This window comes from Protobothrops mucrosquamatus, unplaced genomic scaffold, assembly GCF_001527695.2.
Source record: "Protobothrops mucrosquamatus isolate PMUCROS unplaced genomic scaffold, P.Mucros_1.0 scaffold235, whole genome shotgun sequence".
Taxonomy (NCBI): domain Eukaryota; kingdom Metazoa; phylum Chordata; class Lepidosauria; order Squamata; family Viperidae; genus Protobothrops; species Protobothrops mucrosquamatus.
Genome location: NW_015386586.1, coordinates 129,816 through 148,292, shown reverse-complemented (window position 1 = coordinate 148,292; position 18,477 = coordinate 129,816). Strand labels below are relative to the sequence as shown.

The 18,477-nt window shown below is 41.6% G+C and overlaps 1 protein-coding gene across 1 annotated transcript in view; it reads left to right on the top strand.

Annotated features, from left to right (window-relative positions):
* The window catches only part of LOC107285997 (obscurin), a 190,237-nt gene that overhangs the window by 83,332 nt on the left and 88,428 nt on the right, over positions 1–18,477 (top strand). The window contains exons 40-50 of the mRNA XM_029283797.1: positions 913–1,176; positions 1,661–1,927; positions 2,184–2,447; positions 5,098–5,364; positions 6,174–6,440; positions 9,931–10,194; positions 11,359–11,625; positions 13,666–13,929; positions 15,735–15,995; positions 17,194–17,460; positions 18,246–18,472. Of these exons, the coding sequence (XP_029139630.1) occupies positions 913–1,176; positions 1,661–1,927; positions 2,184–2,447; positions 5,098–5,364; positions 6,174–6,440; positions 9,931–10,194; positions 11,359–11,625; positions 13,666–13,929; positions 15,735–15,995; positions 17,194–17,460; positions 18,246–18,472 (2,879 nt within the window). The remainder of the gene's footprint in view (positions 1–912; positions 1,177–1,660; positions 1,928–2,183; positions 2,448–5,097; positions 5,365–6,173; positions 6,441–9,930; positions 10,195–11,358; positions 11,626–13,665; positions 13,930–15,734; positions 15,996–17,193; positions 17,461–18,245; positions 18,473–18,477) is intronic.

Here is an 18,477-nt window from a genome sequence, read left to right as displayed (position 1 = left end):
ATATGATATCTCTCTCTCTCTCTCTCTCTCTCTCTCTCTCTCTCTCTCTCTCTCTCTCTCTCTCTCTCTCTCTCTCTCTTATCTATCTTGTCTGTCTATAATTATCTGTATCTATGTATCAATCTATCCATCCATCTATCTCTCTATCATCTGTCTCTCTCTTTGTCTCTGTCTCTGTCTCTGTATCTCTCTCTCTCTCTCTCCATCCATCCATCCATCCATCCATCTACATCTATGTTTGGTCTATATCTATCTATCTATCTATCTATCTATCTATCTATCTATCTATCTATCTATCTATCTATCTATCTATCTATCTATCTATCTATCTATCTATCTATCTATCCATCTATCAATCTAATCTCTGTATCTATCTATCTATCTATCTATCTATCTATCTATCTATCTATCTATCTATCTATCTATCTATCTATCTATCTATCTATCTATCTATCTATCTATCTATCTATCTATCTATCCAGCTGTCCTTCAATCTCTCTCTCTCTCTCTCTCTCTCTCTCTCTCTCTCTCTCTCTCCCCCTCTCTCCCTGCCTGTCTGTCTGTCTATCTGTCTATCTATCAATCTATCATCTCTGTCTTAAAACCCATAGTCAGTTTAAAGGATTCTTGCTCTCTTGTTTAAATCAATTGCTTCAAAAAGATTTCTCCGCCATTCTGTATTGTCCTAACAGCTCCTCATGGCTATCTGTCTATATTCTGGGGCTAGAAACATGGGTGTCTAAAGGGGGTGGTCAAATGAGTGCAATCAAAGTTCTACTTGTTTTCTTTGCATTTGATGCATTTGCTGATTTGACCTCCTTTATAATATAACTTGAATCTAATATTGCTAAGTGATCCTCTTGTATTTATGTGCACACTCCATATTTTTGTCTGTAACCCTTCATTCTCCAGCTACACCCGTCAGCTTTAAAGATAAACTGAAGAATGCCGAAGCTCTGGAAGGTGGAGTAGCTACTCTCCACTGTGAGTTAAATAAACCCGCTCCAGTGGAGTGGGTGAAAGGACAAAAAACGTTACGGCTGGGCAGCAAATATCGAATGAAGAAAGAAGGTGCCATCGTCGAGTTGACGATTCATGATCTGGACTTGAAAGACGCTGGAGATTATACCTGCATTTCTGGAGACCAACAGACAACTGCAGTCTTAACCGTGAACGGTAAAAAAAGCCAAATCAAAGCACAGCTTTGCTTATCTTATGGAGGTGTTCCTAGACCCCTATATTTGTGTCCTTTCAAAGTTTGACCATCTTGGTTTGCTCTCTTTTCCCTTGGCCTTCTGTGCGTCCTCCAGGCCTGAAGATCTCTGCTTTCCTTTTCAGCTTGACAGGAAAGGATGCTTTGCAAATTGTTTCTGAGCATTGGCATTAGTAGAGCAGGTGTAAATAGTCCTCGTGTCCGTTTTAAGCAAGGCTGAATCCTGTTTCTCCAAATAATTCTGTCTTGTGTGTGTTCAACTTTTGACCTTAGGAGAAGTCTACTTTGGGGACCATCTTCCAAATTTGGAATGGGTAGCAACTGTTGAGAACACACCAGATGGTAATCCATGGGTGTCACACTAGGACATGTGCGTGTGTGAGAGAAATAGTCTTCCCCATAATTTGTGGCTGTTGATGTAGTATCTTCTACTTCTGTGCCCTTCAGCCGTGGCTGCCCATTTCAAAACTCAACTGAAGAACCAGGAGGTGACTGAGAGTGGAACTGCCACTCTGCATTGCGAGTTGACCAAAGCTGTGGATTCGGTCGTGTGGATGAAGGATGAAGAAGTACTGAAACCGAGTGAGAAGTACCGAATGAGGCTAGAAGGGCGCTTTGCCGAGCTTTCCATCCAAGATCTGGAGGTCCCAGATGCTGGGAGTTATACCTGCGTGTGTGGGGATCAGAAGACCAAAGCAACTTTGAAAGTGAACGGTAATAAGCTTTGCAACTGATCTTCCTTGGGTTTCTTAGTTGCTCCTGATAACTCTTTCATCGATCACCTGAAATGCAATTACTTTTAATGTAGTTTCAGAAGCAGGATCTTCTCCAAAATTTCATAAATCTTGTTTTGGTTTTCCTGATTTTTTTTCCCCTCATGGTATGTTTCAAACATCGCAAGGGTTTTATCCATCAAGATCTAATTCATGCAATAATTTGATCCTGTCTTTCTCCATGTCACGTCCTTCAGCACTGCCCGTGTTTTTCCAAGAAGAATTAAAAAACCAGGAAGTGACCGAAGGGGAATCGATCACTTTCCAGTGTAAGCTGAACAAAGCAGCAACTGTGGAGTGGTACAAGGGATCCAGGCTGCTGAAACCAGATGGAAAATTCCAGTTAAAACAGGAAGGTCCTTGTGTTGAACTGATGATCCAAGGCTTGGATATCGCTGATTCTGGAGATTATACTTGCAAATGTGGATCCCAGAAGACTACAGCTAAATTGACCATAAATGGTAAAAATAGATACATAACACCCTTAAATCATTGTATCTTAAAGTCTTTAATTTTTTTTTAGTTCTTCAGTGAAACTCAGCATCGCAGTTTATCTTTTTACGTCTAACTTGCTTCTTCTTCATAAACCATTCTTTGACTTATCATCATCAATCTTGCAGTCTCATAAATGGGGTCTTAGTCTTTAAAACTTTTTAGTTTCTAAGGGAAGAGGTCAAAACATTTCTTCCTCAACATCCCTTTGGGGATATCCAAAAGTTTGCAGCAACTATTGGGAGAAGGCCTTCTTTAAACTTGCCCTGAGAAATGGCTCAAGAGACCAATTCAAAATACAGAATAACAGAGTTGGAAGGTACCTTAAAGGTCGTCTAGTCCAACCCCTTACTCAAGAAGGATACCTTACACCAGGGGTGTTAAACTCACCTTGTCACATAACGTGTCGTGATGTATAGCGACTTTTTCCCCTTGCCGGAGCTGGTGCGGTTTCTGCGTGACGCATCCGGCCCATGGGCTGGCAGTTTCACACCCCTGCCTTATACCATTCCAGACAAATGACTGTCCAATATCTTTTTGAAATCCTGCAGTGATGGAGCAACCACAACTTCTGGAGAGGAAGCCATTCCACTGTTTAATTCCTCTCACCATCAGGAAATTTCTCTTTAGTTCTTCCATCCATCACTTCTTGTCTGGCTGTTAAATGCTAAATTCAGCAATAGGATTCTGGATTGAAAGATATACCTGCACCTGATTTATAAATCTGTATAGGTAGTTATCCAACTTTGTTGCTAGATGCTCCTAGACTCCTATATGTCCTGTAGAAATGTAATAACAGGGAGCAAAAATTAAACAACATAAGAGATGAATAATGTTCTATTAATCCGTGTTAATGGCATAGCTAATAGTTTCAAAGGATTAAACTCTTTGAGCAATAGATGTCCTAGTGGATAATCACTTAAATATGAGCCAGCCGTGTGCTGCAGCTGCCAAAAAAGCCAACACAGTGTTAGGCTGAATTAACAGAGGGATAGAATCAAGATCACCTGAAGTGTTAATACCACTTTACAAGGCCTTGGTAAGGCCACACTTGGAATACTGCATCCAGGTTTGGTCACCACGATGTAAAAAAGATGTTAGAGTCTCTGGGAACAGTGCAGAGAAGAACAACAAAGATGATTAGGGGACTGGAAGCTAAAACATATGAAGAATGGTTGCAGGAATTGGATATGTGTAATTTAATGAAAAGAAGGACTAGGGGTGATATGATAGAAGTGTTCCAAAATTGGAGGGGCTGCCACAAAGAAGAGGGAGATTAATCTGCCCTCCAAAGCAACTGAAGGCAGGACAAGAAGCAATGAATATAAATTAAATCAAGAAGAGAACCAACCTAGAACTAAGAAAAAACTTCCTGACAATTCAAACATTCAATCTGTGGAACAGAAGTTGCCTTCAGAAGTTGTGGGTGATCCATTATTGGAGGTTTTTAAGAAGAGAAGAGACTGGACAATTATTTGCCCAGAATGGTTCAGAGTTTCCTGGCTGAGCAGGAGGTTGGGCTAGATGACCTACAAGGGCCCTTTCCAGTTCTATCATTTTATGTTTATGTTCCAAATGAGCATGAACTGAAATCAGGGATCCTGCTGTCAGCGGCATCCTCTTTATGTGATCCATTTGAAACTGGAAGCAAATGTCTACATATTTTTTTAAAGAGTCAGATATTATTTATACAGAAATTCTAGCTAAAAAACTAGCCCTATCTCAGCATGATCTAATCTAGTGTTTCCCAACCTTGGGAATTTTTTAGGCATGTGGATTTCAAGACCCAGAATTCTCATCAACGGTCCTGCTGGCTGTGGAATTCTGGGATTTGAAATCCACACTGCTGGAAATTGCCAACATTGGGGAAGCCTGATCTAATCCAACCATCAGCCCACACTCTCCTTAATTCGTCCATGCATTGGGATCCATATGATCACTGGTACAGGTAGTCCTTGACTTACAACCATTTATTTAGTGACCGAAGTTATAAGACTCTGAATAAAGTGACTTATGACCATTGCAGTATCCCCATGGGGATCAAAATTTGAACTATCATGTATTTATGATGGTTGTGGTATCCTGGGATCACGTGATCCCCTTTTGCGAACTTCTGACAACCAAAGTCAATGGGGAAGCTAGATTCACATAAAAACTGTGCGACTTACGTAACAACTGCAGTGGTTCTCTTAACAACTGTGGCAAGAAAGGTCATCAAGTGGGGCCAAAGTCACTGAAAAACTATTTTGCTCCACAACAGAAAATTTGGGCTGCATTGCAGTCGTTAAGTCAAGGACTATCTGTATTCTCGAGACCAATGAACCTACAACGCTGTGATATTTTTTACATCTAATGATGAAGTCAAGCTGAGTTTGCAAGAATTCCAGATTGTAAACTCCATAAATTGGAGGTTAAAATGGTAATTTCCAAGCTTTTGCAGTTTGACAAGATGGGGATCAGCAGGGATTGAACAGATCTCACACAGTAACCCATTAAGGAAAATGATTAGGTTGAATTATGCCTCGTAATTAATGACCCCAATTGTTTGCTAAGGAAGGAGTTGTTTGTGCTCCCAGCTAACCCTGATGGACTTCTGTCCTATCATTCTCCATTCTTTAGCCCTGCCGGTCCTCTTCACCAAATCCTTGAAGGACGAAGAAGCTCCGGAAGGCAAAGTTGCCACTTTCCAGTGTGAGCTGAACAAAATATCTGCCCCCGTAGAGTGGAAGAAAGGACACAAGATCCTTAAGCCAGGAAGCAAGTATAAAATGAAACACGAAGGAAAAATTGCTGAACTGGTCATCCAGAACTTGGAAGTAACTGATTCTGGAATCTATGCTTGTGTATCTGGAGAACAGCAAACCACAGCATCTTTAGAAGTCAAGGGTAAACCTTTATCTCTCCACATATATATTTCTTCTATTGGTTCCCTTGATCTCCTGGTCTTTCTCAGCCTTTTAGTTTCTCCTGAAATCCTGATCTTTGTGCTAGACTATATATAGTACGTTGACAATCTTTCATCAACTATCTTAGAATCACCAAGTTTGAATAGATATCAGCAAAGTTTAGTTCCCTCAATCAAATTTTAATCTTATTAAAAAAGCCACTTTTCTTATTTCTGAAGGTGTCCAAACATCTAAGATTCTTCTTATTAAGAGCTGAGGTTGTCGTAATGTTCATAAGAACTTTCCTCAATTTGGAGCCTTCAAAAGGGTTTCAGTAATGGGCGAGGAAGACCCATTTATTATATATAATTATCTAAGTAGTTCAGATAAATCCATAGCAAATATTAACTTCAAAGCTACTACTCAGCCTAAAATATATATGTTCAACCACTTTTTTTAATGATTGGAACTCAGAATTGCTATGGTTGAGTAAAGAAGAACCTCAAGGAATCAAGAACAGATTCTTTCTTGGGTAAAGCTGGAATGTAGGTGCCTCAGAAATGTCCATATGCTTTAAACATCACACCATTATTTGTCTTCCCAGCGTGTCCCTGTTGGACAATAATTCTATAAAAATGTCTAACATATCGTGTTCTCCCAATCCATAAGTTCTTGTTTTGCTCTGTTTGAGTGGTAGGACTTCCATGCTTGTATGATGCAGTAAATGTCCTGTGGTTTCCATCTCTTTGTTCCATCTCTTTGTTCCTCCATGCTTACTTTTCAACTCTGTCCTTGTTGCCATCTTCTCAGCTCTGCCCGTTCTTTTCAAAGAAGGGCTGAAGAACCGGGAAGCTGTTGAAGATGCCACCACTACTCTCCATTGTGAGATGTCTAAAGCTGGGGCTGAGGTACAGTGGAAGAAAGGATCACAAACTCTTAAGCCAAGCGATAAATACAGAATGAGACAGGAGGGTCCTGTTGCTGAATTGTTGATTCGAGATCTGAAAGTGATGGACACGGGAGATTACTTCTGTGTGTGTGGAGATCAGAAGACCACAGCCATCTTGACCGTTCATGGTAATCAGTTGTTCCATAGTCTGTTGTATTAATCATCTTGTGTGGTTTGCATTGTGATGTCTTGTCTTGTCTCCATGTTGGTCACTTGGTCAAGTAACCCTGTTTGTGTCCAAAGTCAACAAGAGTGTCATACCTTGGCTGATGGTGGTTACAACTATTTTGACAATGTCAGTTCTCATCAAGGTTTGAGTTGTCTGCTTGAGACCCTCAGAGGGTCCTTAGAATTAAGCTTTGCCCCATGAGGTTCTCCAGCATGACGTTCTCCAACATGAGGTTCTCCAAATTGATGTTCTCAAGAACATGAGGCTACAGTCCCAAAATTCCTAGGCAAGATTTTGTCCCACCATATCTGGACCTTCTTACGTACTTAACAACTAATCACATTCTGTGTTCTTGGTTTGATGATGGGTACTTTTTTTTTTGCAAAAAGAAGACTCTATATCCATGTTGGAAACCCTAGCTACACAATACTTTTAGGTTGTGAAGGCAGATTTTTACGGGTTGAAAGTATTCTCCACAATGCTGGCATTTGAAAATAGCTAGCTCAAGTCAGGAGACAGCCTTTGTCTTTTCATATATCACAAATCTCTTTCTTTCTTACAATTTCCTAAAATTATGCTACTATTTCTTCTCTCTTAATATCTTCTGCAAATTTTCATTAAGATATTTCTCTCAAGACAAAATCTTCTTGATTCTGCAAAACTCCAGTGTGGTCTCTTTTCTCCTCTCACATAACAATATTCAAACTTTGCTAATACTTATCACAACATGCTAAGATTCCTTGATTTTACAAATCTATGCATTCCCACAAGGAATTTTGGTGCTTTTTGATACAGGGATATATTAATTTTTTCAGGGCAAAAATCACAGTCCCTTAACAAAATATTCCAACTGTCTAAAACAATTTCTTTCAGTTAGCTTCTTTCTTCTTTCTTATTCTACAATGCCTAGAATTGATTCTGCATTTTTGAAATGTATTTCTTTAATTGTGTCCTACATTCTATATTTAGTTTATTTATTTATTAGATTTTTATCCCACCATTATTATTTTATAACTAATGCAAGGTGGCAAGTATACATAATAATACTCCTTCCCAGTGCTTTTTTTGTAAAAAAAAAAAAAAAAAAAAGGTGCCGGAACTCACACATGTCATACAACCTGCTTTGCCTACCTTACAAGGTTCCATCCAAAAAAGGTGCCAGAACTCTGTTCTGGGCGTTCTATGACAAAAAAAGCCCTGCTCCTTCCTGCTTTTATTTTTCCCACAACAACATTGTGAGGTGGGCTGGGCTGAGAGAGGGAGGGTCTGGCTCAAAGTCACCTAGTTAGCTTTCATACCTAAGACGGAACTAGAACTCACCATCCCCTGATCATTGGCCCAAAGCCACCAAGCTGGCTTTAATGCCTGAGATAGGATTAGAACTTATCATGTCCTGGTAATTGGCCCAAAGTCACCCACCCATCTTCTATGCCTAAGGCAGGACTAGAATTCACCATTTCCTGATATCTAGCCCAGCACCTTAATCACTACACCTTACTGACTCTCATATTAATGCCTTCTGAATCAAAACAGGAATCAGAAAACACTTGTTGCAATGAAATATATACTATTTTTTTTTTAACTTAGCACCTTTCAAAAATATGTTGATTTTTCAGTTCTAAATGCATTTTAACATTAGCTTATAAAATGATATTATTTTTTTCTAGTCTGTGTTGGACAGACTATACCTTTAACAAATCTATTTCTAGGCCCTGCATTTTAAGAAGGATGTTGACATTTTACAAATGCATATTTCCATGTTTTTATTTATTGATTAATTTTATATTCCACTTCCTCTCCATTTGGAGATTTCCAAAATGATCTTTGTGCCAAAAGGAGGACATGAAGTTGGCTCTCCTAATACAATATTTTAACCCTACGCTTTCATTTCTAACATGTCAAAATTCCAAAACTAAACACTGCAAAATTTAACATTGGAAATTCCATGTTAAACTTTCATCTTAGTCCAGAATTTGAGCCAATTCCAAAGAATATTTTGCATTGTGTCTCTACATTTGTTCCTTTAAAGATATTTTAATCTAATTCTTTACAAAGGTATCTAGGCAACTTTCTTTTCTTCCTTCTTTTTAATTCTTTTTTTATCAGCTGCCTTCTTTTAATTTCTTTCTTCTTAAAGATTTTTTCCCACTGGATCCATTAAAATGCTGTTTTGGAAGTATTTTATTTTTGTTCCTGAACTTCTGATTTTTGAATTGTTTTTGTACTATTGTTGCTTGCAGTTATATATCTATTTCTAGGCCCATGTGCTAGTTCCAACTGAGTTATTTGTGCAGAGAAAAATGCCTACGCCTTTCCTGTCTGCTTTATGAAAAGCATTTGGTGAAACAGGAAAAAATGTGAATTCCACAAACTGGAGGAATAATACTTTAGAAAAAGAATGTTTTTTTTTCATCTAAAATGTTTGATGAAATCCAAATGATGTAGAAAAGCAGAACAGGGCTATCGTGTTTTACTGTATACATTTGTGGGGTTCAAATTTATTTTGATCTTTAAAACAAGAAGGTGACATCTCAGTTGAAAATGTGTTTTTAATAGGAATCTTTGATTTATTTATGATTTATTTATCCATCCACCCATCTATTCATTCATTCATTCATTCATTCATTCATTCATTCATTCATTCAATATCTGTATAGATACCATCCTCCCTCCCTCTCTCCCTCCCTCTTTATCCTTCCTTCCTCCCGGTAATCTTTTTTCCCTTCTTCCCTCCCTCCCTCCCTCCCTCCCTCCCTACTTCTCTTCCTTCTCTCTCCTTCCCCCTTTCTTTCCTCCCTCCTCTCTCCTTCCTTCGGTCCTTCCTTCCCCCTCCTTTCTTCTATCTTTCTCCCCTTCTTTCTTTCCTTCCTTCCTCCCTCCCTCCCTCCCTCCCTCTCTCCCTCCCTCTTTATCCTTCCTTCCTCCCGGTAATCTTTTTTTCCTTCTTTCCTCCCTCCTTCCCTTCCTTCTCTCTCCTTCCCCCTTTCTTTCCTCCCTTCCCTCTCCTTCCTTCTATCTTTCTCTCCTTCCTTCCTCCCTCCCTCCCTCCCTCCCTTCCTTCCTACTTTCCTTCTTTCCTTCCCCTTCCACATCCCCTTCAAAAAATATAATATGATTTAAACACTAAAACCATTCTAAAACTATAATAGCAATAAAAACAATAAAAAAATGATGTTGATCTTTAGCATGCAGCAGAACAACCAGCTTCAGATTACAAATTGCTTTTGTACAATGAATGTCGTCCGTTATACCATGACATCATCATGCAAATGGAAGTGATGATGTCATGTATTATGCAAATTGTGTCACAAACCCAGCTGGCTGCACCTTTCAGATGCTCCTTTCCTTGAGTTTCTTTCACTGTGCATTCTTGCAAAAGCTCCCTTTTGCAAATCTCAAAATTCTGAAATTTAAAACGACCCACACCCTGTCGGTGTTATGTTCCACAGCTCTACCTGTGCGTTTCCAAGAAGAACTCAAAAGCCAAGAGCTCTTGGAAGGAAAGACGGCCGTTCTGCGCTGTGCATTAAATAAAACTGCTGTGGTGGATTGGAGAAAAGATGCACAGACGCTCCAGCCAAGTGCAAAATACAAAATCAAACAGAAAGAAAATGTTGCGGAGCTCACAATCCAGGATGTGACTGAAGAGGATGCAGGAGAATATTCCTGTATTTGTGAAGATCAAATCACATCAGCCTCTATCAGTGTGCAAGGTAAATATGACACCTCTCTCTTCCTCTCCCTGATTAAAAGGACGTGTTGGTGTAGCTCAGGGATGAATTGTGGGGTCCTTGATGCTCGCTGAGCTGGATTGTTTTTTTTGCAGAACATTTCATGACCCATCTAGGGAATATCATTAGTACTGGAAGGGAATGGGGTTTGTGGAGAGGAGGAGGAGGAAGAGGAAGAGGAAGAAGATTGTGGGATTCTTGGTGCTCTCTGAGCTTGATGGTTTTCTTGAAGACCCATCATCAGTTACCTAGTGATGAGTGGCAAGTGATCAGTGTCGGACTGATCATGAGTCATGAAACATCTGCAAGAAAACCATCAAGCCCAGAGAGACACTAAGCACAATCTTTGGTGCCTCTTTAGAATTTTAGACCACTTTTGGAAAACAGTCCACAGTGTGGGAGAGTTTCTTTTTTCTCTCCAGTTTCTACATCTATTGCTTTCTGTGACAACCTGCACTCCCATTCTTTTAAATTTCAGTTCGGATCTTAGAGTTATAAAAGGACCGTTAAGATTATCTGCCCCTGCATCCTCCCCAGGGAATCCTGGGTGCTTAAGTTTACCCATATTAAATTTTCCAAGGTTGAGAAACACTGATCTAGTCCATTTAATTGCACCATTTTACTGGAAAAGCCGGAAAAATTATGTCTACGATTGGATTAGAGTATAGATAGTCCTTGACTTATAACCATTTGTTTAGTGACCATTCAGAGTTACAATGGCACTGAAAAAACCTGACTTATGACCATTTTTCACACTTACGACCGTTGCAGCACCCCAACGATCCCATGATCGAAATTTAAATGCTTGGCAACCGGTTCATATTTATGACGGTTTCAGTGTCCCAGGGTCATGTGGTCACCTTTTGTGACCTTGTAACAATGGGGAGGCCAGATTCACTTAGCAACCATGTGACTAGCTTAACAGCTGCAGGGATTCACTTAACAACTGCAGCAAGAAAGGTCATCAAATGGGGCAGAACTCACTTAACAACTGTCTTGCTTAGCAATGGAAATTTTGGGCCTTCACTGTGGTCGTAAGTCGAGGACCGCCTGTAAGTGATTCTACACATAACCCTTAAGAGGAATCATGGATTTATTCCAGCTGGCGTGATGAATGACCTCAAATGTCCTCTTTACTCTCTCCAGCCTTACCGCCACGTTTCAAAGTCGACCTGAAGAACCTCGAGGCTGCCGAAGACGGCACCGCCACTCTGCAGTGCGAGCTGACCAAAACTCCCGCCCTTGTGAAGTGGTGGAAGGGCAGCGAGGTTCTGAAGCCCAGCGACAAATACGAAATGAAACTGGAAGGTGTGGTTGCTGAACTGGTGGTCCACCACTTGCAACTGGCTGATATTGGGGATTACAGTTGCACTGTTGGCGATTCGAAGACTTCAGCTTTCTTAAGGGTGAATGGTACATAAAACATTTTGTTTCCAATAGTCATATGCGATAGATGTAAAATGAGGAGGACTTCTAGGTTTCCTCTGGTCGTCTTAGATGTGAGAAAGAGGTCAAAAGATCTTTACAGCGCTTGGAGGCTGAGTAAGATCAATAGAAGAGTACATAGCTTGGGGTCGAACTATGGAGTTCTTGGTGCTTTCTGAACTTGGTGGTTTTCTTGCAGACATCTCATAACCCAGCTAGGTAATGTCATCAGAACTCAAAGGGTTGGGTTTGCAGGGAGGATGAGGAGGAGGAGGGGGGGAGGAAGGGAGGGAGGGAGGGAGAAGGAGAACTTCTAAGCAAATTCCTTCTAGGTAACATAATCAGTGCTAGAAGAGAGAGGGGCTTGCGGAGGGGGGGAAGAGGAGGAGGAGAAGGAGAAGAACTATAGGGTGCTTGATGCTCTCTAAGTTCGGTGGTTTTCTTGCAAATGTTTTATGACCTAACTATATAATATCATCAGTTCAGGAAGGGAGTGGGGTTTGCTAGACCCACTCCCTTCTAGCACTGATCATATTACCTAGTTTGGTCATGAAACATCTGCAAGAGAGCACCAAGGACCCCACAGCTAAGAAATATCCTTATATTTCACAATATATAAAGTACAGATAATATTCATTCATTTGCTATGGATCCTCCAGATGACCGTTGTATCTGATGCCATTTTACAATTTGTTGCTGATGGGAACAGGAGAGGGAGGCCCCTTTCAGCAATTTTGGTAACTAGGAGTGTCTTTGATGTTTCTAGTTCTTTGAAGTAACACAGCAGGCTGTCTATGAGGAATATGAATTGTGATAAGAACCGGTTCAAACCTGCTAAAGATAAGGATTGTACAAAGATTTGAACTCTAGTAATAATAATAATAATAATGATAAAGTTGGAAGGGACCTTGGAGGTCATCTAATCCAACCTCCTGCTCAGGCAGGAAACCTATACCAGTGATGGCGAACCTTTTAGAGACCAAGTGCCCAAACTGCAACCCAAAATCCACTTATGCATCGTTGGGTGCCAGGTGGATGTGGCTTGGGTGGGTGTGGCCCATTGGGTGGGTGTGGCCCATTGGGTGGGTGTGGCCCATTGGGTGGGTGTGGCTGCGGTGGTAACGGCAGACTGGGTGGGACTGAAAAGTTCAATCAATCAATTCGAACTTTGCAAGATCTTTTTTTTTCCCGCGAGAAGTTGAAATGGACTGATTGATTGAACCTTTTTTTTTTTGTACACGGTGGCGGAGGCCTAAAGCGAAAAGGTTTTATAAAATCCAGCTGAAGGCCTAGGACTGGGGCGACGGCGCGCGTGCCCACAGAGAGGGCTCTGAGTGCCGCCTCTGGCACCCGTGCCATAGGTTCGCCACCACTGCCCTATACCATTTCGGACAAATGGCTATCCAATACATAATGCCTCATTATAAGTAGTCCTTGACTTACAACCATTCATTTAGTGACCATTCAAAGTTACAATGGCACTGAAAAGAGTGACTTACAACCATTTTTCATACTTAATGATCATTGCAACATCCCCACGGTCACATGATCAAAATTCAGAGGCTTGGCAACTGACTCGTATTTACGACGGTTGCCGTGTCCAGGGGTCATGTGATTCCCCTTTTGCGACCTTCTGACAAGCAAAGTAAATGGGGAAGCCAGATTCACCTAACAACTGTGTTAGTAAATATGAGTCAGTTGCCAAATATGTGAATTTTGATCACGTGACCGTGGGGATGCTGCAACCATCATATGTCTGAAAAATGGTCATAAATCACTTTTTTCAGTGCCATTGTAACTTTGAATGGTCACTAATTGAACTGTTGTAAGTTGAGGACTACCTGTAACAGATTTGGAAGGGATCTTGGAGGTCTTCTAGAAGACAGCCTAAGCTAATGGATCTTGCCAATGTTTATGGCTAACAAAACTTGAAAGGAAAGGGGGAGAATGATCCATGGGGCCCCCAAATGGATCCTTTTCTTCAACATCTGGGTATTCACCTGCTTTCTGCCTCCTGAACCCCTCCAGCCATCCCTGCGAGGTTCAAGAAAGGTCTGGAGGACCAAGAAGCTTCAGAAGGTGGAACAGCTGCTCTCCGGTGCGAGCTGACAAAAACAGCTACGGTGGAGTGGAAAAAGAAACACAAGACACTGCGTGCAAATGACAAATACAATCTGAAGCAGGAAGGCCCTGTGGTAGAGTGTGTGATCCACAACCTCGATCTTGGAGATGCAGGAGAATACTCCTGTGTCTGTGGTGATCATAAAACGACGGGGGCTCTGGCAGTCCGTGGTAAGTCAACCTATCTTGAGTTCGGTATTTGGCAAATCTGGTTTTTTTTGTCTCGTTTGTGGATGTCAGTTTGTGGTTTGTCTTTCACAGTCTGCCTCCCGTTCACTGGAAACCTTTCTTCTTCCTGTTGTGTTGACAGTATTGGTCTTTAGTTCTAGAACAATGGTTTTCAGATATGGTTCTAGGAAACCCTTGCATTTTCCAATGGAGAATCAGAAGTGAGAAAATGTCCAAGGTCTGAACATCATATGGCTTTGTCTTGACACAGTTGTTTATTAAAGCTGATGGTGAAGGCCAAAGGCTCCTGAGTTGTCCTCCATGATCTTTGTGTGTGCTCAAAAACATAAGTCTGAGATATTCTAGAACAGAGGTCCCCAACCTTTTGGGCACCAGGGACTGCTTCCGTGGAGAGAAATTTTTCTGTGGACCAGAGGGTGTGTGATTTTGTGTGCTGCCTGCATCCCACGAATGGGCCTTTGCTTGTTTGTGTGGACCGGTTGCTGGCCTGCCACAGACCGTTTACTGGTCCACGGACGGGGGGTTGGGGACCCCTGTTCTAGAACAATAGGGTTGGAAGGGACCTTGGACGTCTTCTAATCCAATCCCTTACTCTAGAACAGAACAGAAGAAAAGGAAGGAAGGAAAGAAAATATAAATAAATGAAAAGAAGGAAGAGGAATGACAATGTGAAAAGAGGAAAGGAAGGAAGGAAGGAAGGAAGGAAGGAAGGAAGGAAGGAAGGAAGGAAGGAAGGAAGGAAGGAAGGAAAAGTGACAGGGAGGTTGGGAGGGAAAAAGGAAGGGAGGAGGAGGAGGGGAGGGAGGGAGGAAAGAATGAAGGCAGGAAGTCAAACAGGAAGGAAGGAAGGAAGAAGGAAAGGATGGTTGGGAGGGAAGGAGGGCAACAGCAAGGGTGAGAGGCAGGAAGGAAAAGAAATATAAAGGAAGGAAGGAAAGTACATATCCTATTTTTATTTATTTATTTATTTATTTATTTATTTATTTATTTATTTATTTATTTATTTATTTATTTATTTATTTATTTATTTATTTATTTATTTATTTATTTATTTATTTATTTATTTATTTATTTATTTATTTGATTTGTATCCCGCCCTTCTCCTTACCGGACTCAGGGCGCGACTGTCGGAATATTTTGGTTATAATGTGTAAATATCAAATTAAAACCAGATTAAAAGGAAATATTTGTAATGGCCTAATAATTAAAATTTCCCTTAAAAAACCCCACTAAAATTCCCTAGGCCAATCCCGCTTGTTGGAAAAGCCATGTCTTTAGGGCGCGGCGGAAGGAGGGGAGATCCGGGATCACCCGGATCTCGGGGGGTAGTTCGTTCCAGAGGGTGGGGGCTCCCACCGAGAAGGCCCTCCCCCTGGGGGTCGCCAGCCGGCACTGTCTGGCCGACAGCACCCTGAGGAGACCCACTCTGTGGGAGCGTACAGGCCGATGGGAGGTAATCTGCGGCAGAAGGCGGTCTCGAAGGTATCCAGGTCCAATGCCATGGAGCGCTTTGAAGATGATGACCAACACCTTGAAGCGCACCCGGAAGGCCACCGGCAACCAGTGCAGCTCGCGCAGCAGCGGTGTTACATGGGAGCGACGAGTCCCTCCCAACACCGCCCGCGCGGCCGCATTCTGGACCAGTTGGACCAGTTGGAGCCTCCGGGTGCTCCTCAAGGGGAGCCCCATGCTCTCACTCCAATTCCTCTTCCCTACCTCTGACCTAACTTTGTCCAAAGTCCGTCTACCCCTGGACAATTTTCATACTCTCCTCTTATGTCCTACAGCCCTACCTCCCCAATTCAAACAGGAACTGAAGGATGTGTCAGCCACCGAAAATGAAACAGCCACCTTGCATTGTGAACTCACCAAAGCTGCTCCCGTGGAATGGATGAAGGAAGGAAACAAATTAAAAGGGGACAAATGCCAATTCAGACAGGAAGCGGCTGTCGCGAAGTTGGTGATCAGCAGTTTAGAAGTTGAGGATGCTGGACATTACACCTGTATTTGTGGAGACCAGAAAACTTCAGCCGTTTTGACTGTTAACGGTAAAATGTGCACAAATTTTTTGATAGATAATATGTATGTTTCATTTAATGAAGAGAAGGACGAGGGAGGACATGATAGTATAGTTCCAGTATCTCAGGGGCTGCCACAAAGAAGAGGGAGTCAAGCTATTCTCCAAAGCGCCTGAAGGCAGGACAAGAAGCAACAGATGGAAACTAACCAAGGAGAGAAGCAACCCGGAACTAAGGAGAAACTTCCTGACAGTTAGAACAATTACTCAGTGGAAGGACTTCTCTTCAGAAGTTGTGCATGCTCCAACATTGGAGGTTTTCAAGAAGAGATTGCATAACATTTGTCTGGAATGGTATAGGGTGTCTTGCTTGAGCAGGGGTTGGACTAGAAGACCTCTAAGTCCCTTTCATCTCTGTTATTCTGTTATTGAATAATGTTTCGTCACTGCCAATTTTTACTTGGGACATCAAATATTCATTGGTCCTGTAGAACATGAACCCCCAACCTACCAGGCCATGGCCTATTCAAAAAGTCGCCTTCCCCACCCCCAGCCAGGCCATTGAGCTGCAAAAATTGAGGACTGCTGCTTTAGAATCTTTATTCACAGACTTCTATTTTTCTGAAATTGCTCAGAATTTCACTTAATGGAAGAAGGGTTAAATGTTTTACTTTGTTGTTGTTAATTGCGAAGTCGTGTCCGACCCATTGCGACCCCATGGACAATGTTCCTCCAGGCCTTCCTGTCCTCTACCATCTTCTGGAGTCCATTTAAGCTCACGCCTCCTGCTTCAGTGACTCCATCCAGCCACCTCATTCTCTGTCGTCCCCTTCTTCTATTGCCCTCCATCTTTCCCAGCATCAGGCTCTTCTCCAGTGAGTCCTTCCTTCTCATTAGGTGGCCAAAGTCCTTGAGTTCCAACTTCAGGATCTGGCCTTTTAAAGAGCAGTCGGGGTTGATCTCTTCTAGGACTGACCGGTTTGACCGCCTTGCAGTCCAGGGGACTCACAGGGGTCTTCTCCAGCACTGTAGTTCAAAGGCCTCAATTCTTTGTCGCTCAGCCTTTCTTGTGGTCCAACTTTCATAGCCATACATTGCAACTGGGAAAACCATGGCCTTGACTATATGCACTTTTGTTGGCAGGGTGATGTCTCTGCTTTTTAGTATGCTGTCTAGATTTGCCATAGCTTTCCATGTATTACTTACGCCTGTTCTTTTTGACTTCGCAGCCCTCAAGCCAGAATTCACACAGCGGCTGAAGGATGAGAAAGCAGATGAGGGCAGCACGGTCAGATTACGCTGTGAGGTGACCGTCCCTAAAGCCACAGCAGAGTGGCGCAAAGATGGTGCAAGAATCTGTGCTAGTCCCAAATATGACATCAGACAAGATGGTGGCATCCGTGACTTACTCATTCATAACTTGGAACTCCAAGACAGTGGAAAGTATTCATGCAGTGTTGGAGACCAAACCACTTCTGCCACATTATCTGTGCAAGGTACAAATTTTTTGAATCAGACTAGAACTGTCACCTGGTATTTGGCTCAAAGTCACCCAGCCAGCTGCCAAGCCTAAAAGCAGGATTAGAATTCATTGTCTCCTGTTGCTTCACTGTAAAGAATTCAGTTTTTATAACAATTTTTTTTAAAGTCTGGATCATCTTACCCTATTGTGTTGTCTCAGTTACTAACTTTCATACGTTTAATTCTAACAACTTCTGTGGACCCCACCCTATATTTTAAGAGGTCCCTAAGGGAGCATGCATAAGACAACTAACATACCGATTGTCCCTGTTAACATATTAATTTTTTCATTTTGCTCATTCATATGTGTAATTTTCATGTGATGAAAAAATATACATTCATAGATATGAAATTCTTTATACGAAGAATATGAATATTCTTCATATGAAAATTCAAATTCAAATGAGCAAATGAAAAAATTAAAATGTGACAGAGGTGATAAGATGATTTATATACATACATACGGATAACTAGACAGCGAGCTAGCTAGATATAGATATAGGTATAGATACAGATAAATATATAGACATAGATATGCATGTCACCTCTTTCATCTTAGGTCTACCCCTTTCAAGAATATTTATGAAATGAATAATGTTTAATCTTAAACATATTTACTTCCTGGGACATCAAACATACATTGGTCTTGTACAACCAATTTTTCCCGGGTTTCTATTTTTCAGAAATTGGTGGGAACTGTCACTTAATAAAAAAAATGTAATTTTTAAAATTTTTCTCCCATTCGTTTTGACCTCTGCAGCCCTCAAGCCAGAATTCACGCAGCGGCTGAAGGGTGAGAAAGCAGATGAGGGCAGCATGGCCAGGTTTTGCTGTGAGGTGACCCTCCCAAAAGCCCCAGCAGAGTGGCGCAAAGATGGTGCAAGAATTCACGCTACTTCCAAATATGACATCCGACAGAATAGGGGCATCCATGAGTTACTCATTCTTAACCTGGAACCCGAAGACAGCGGAGAGTATTCGTGCATCGTTGG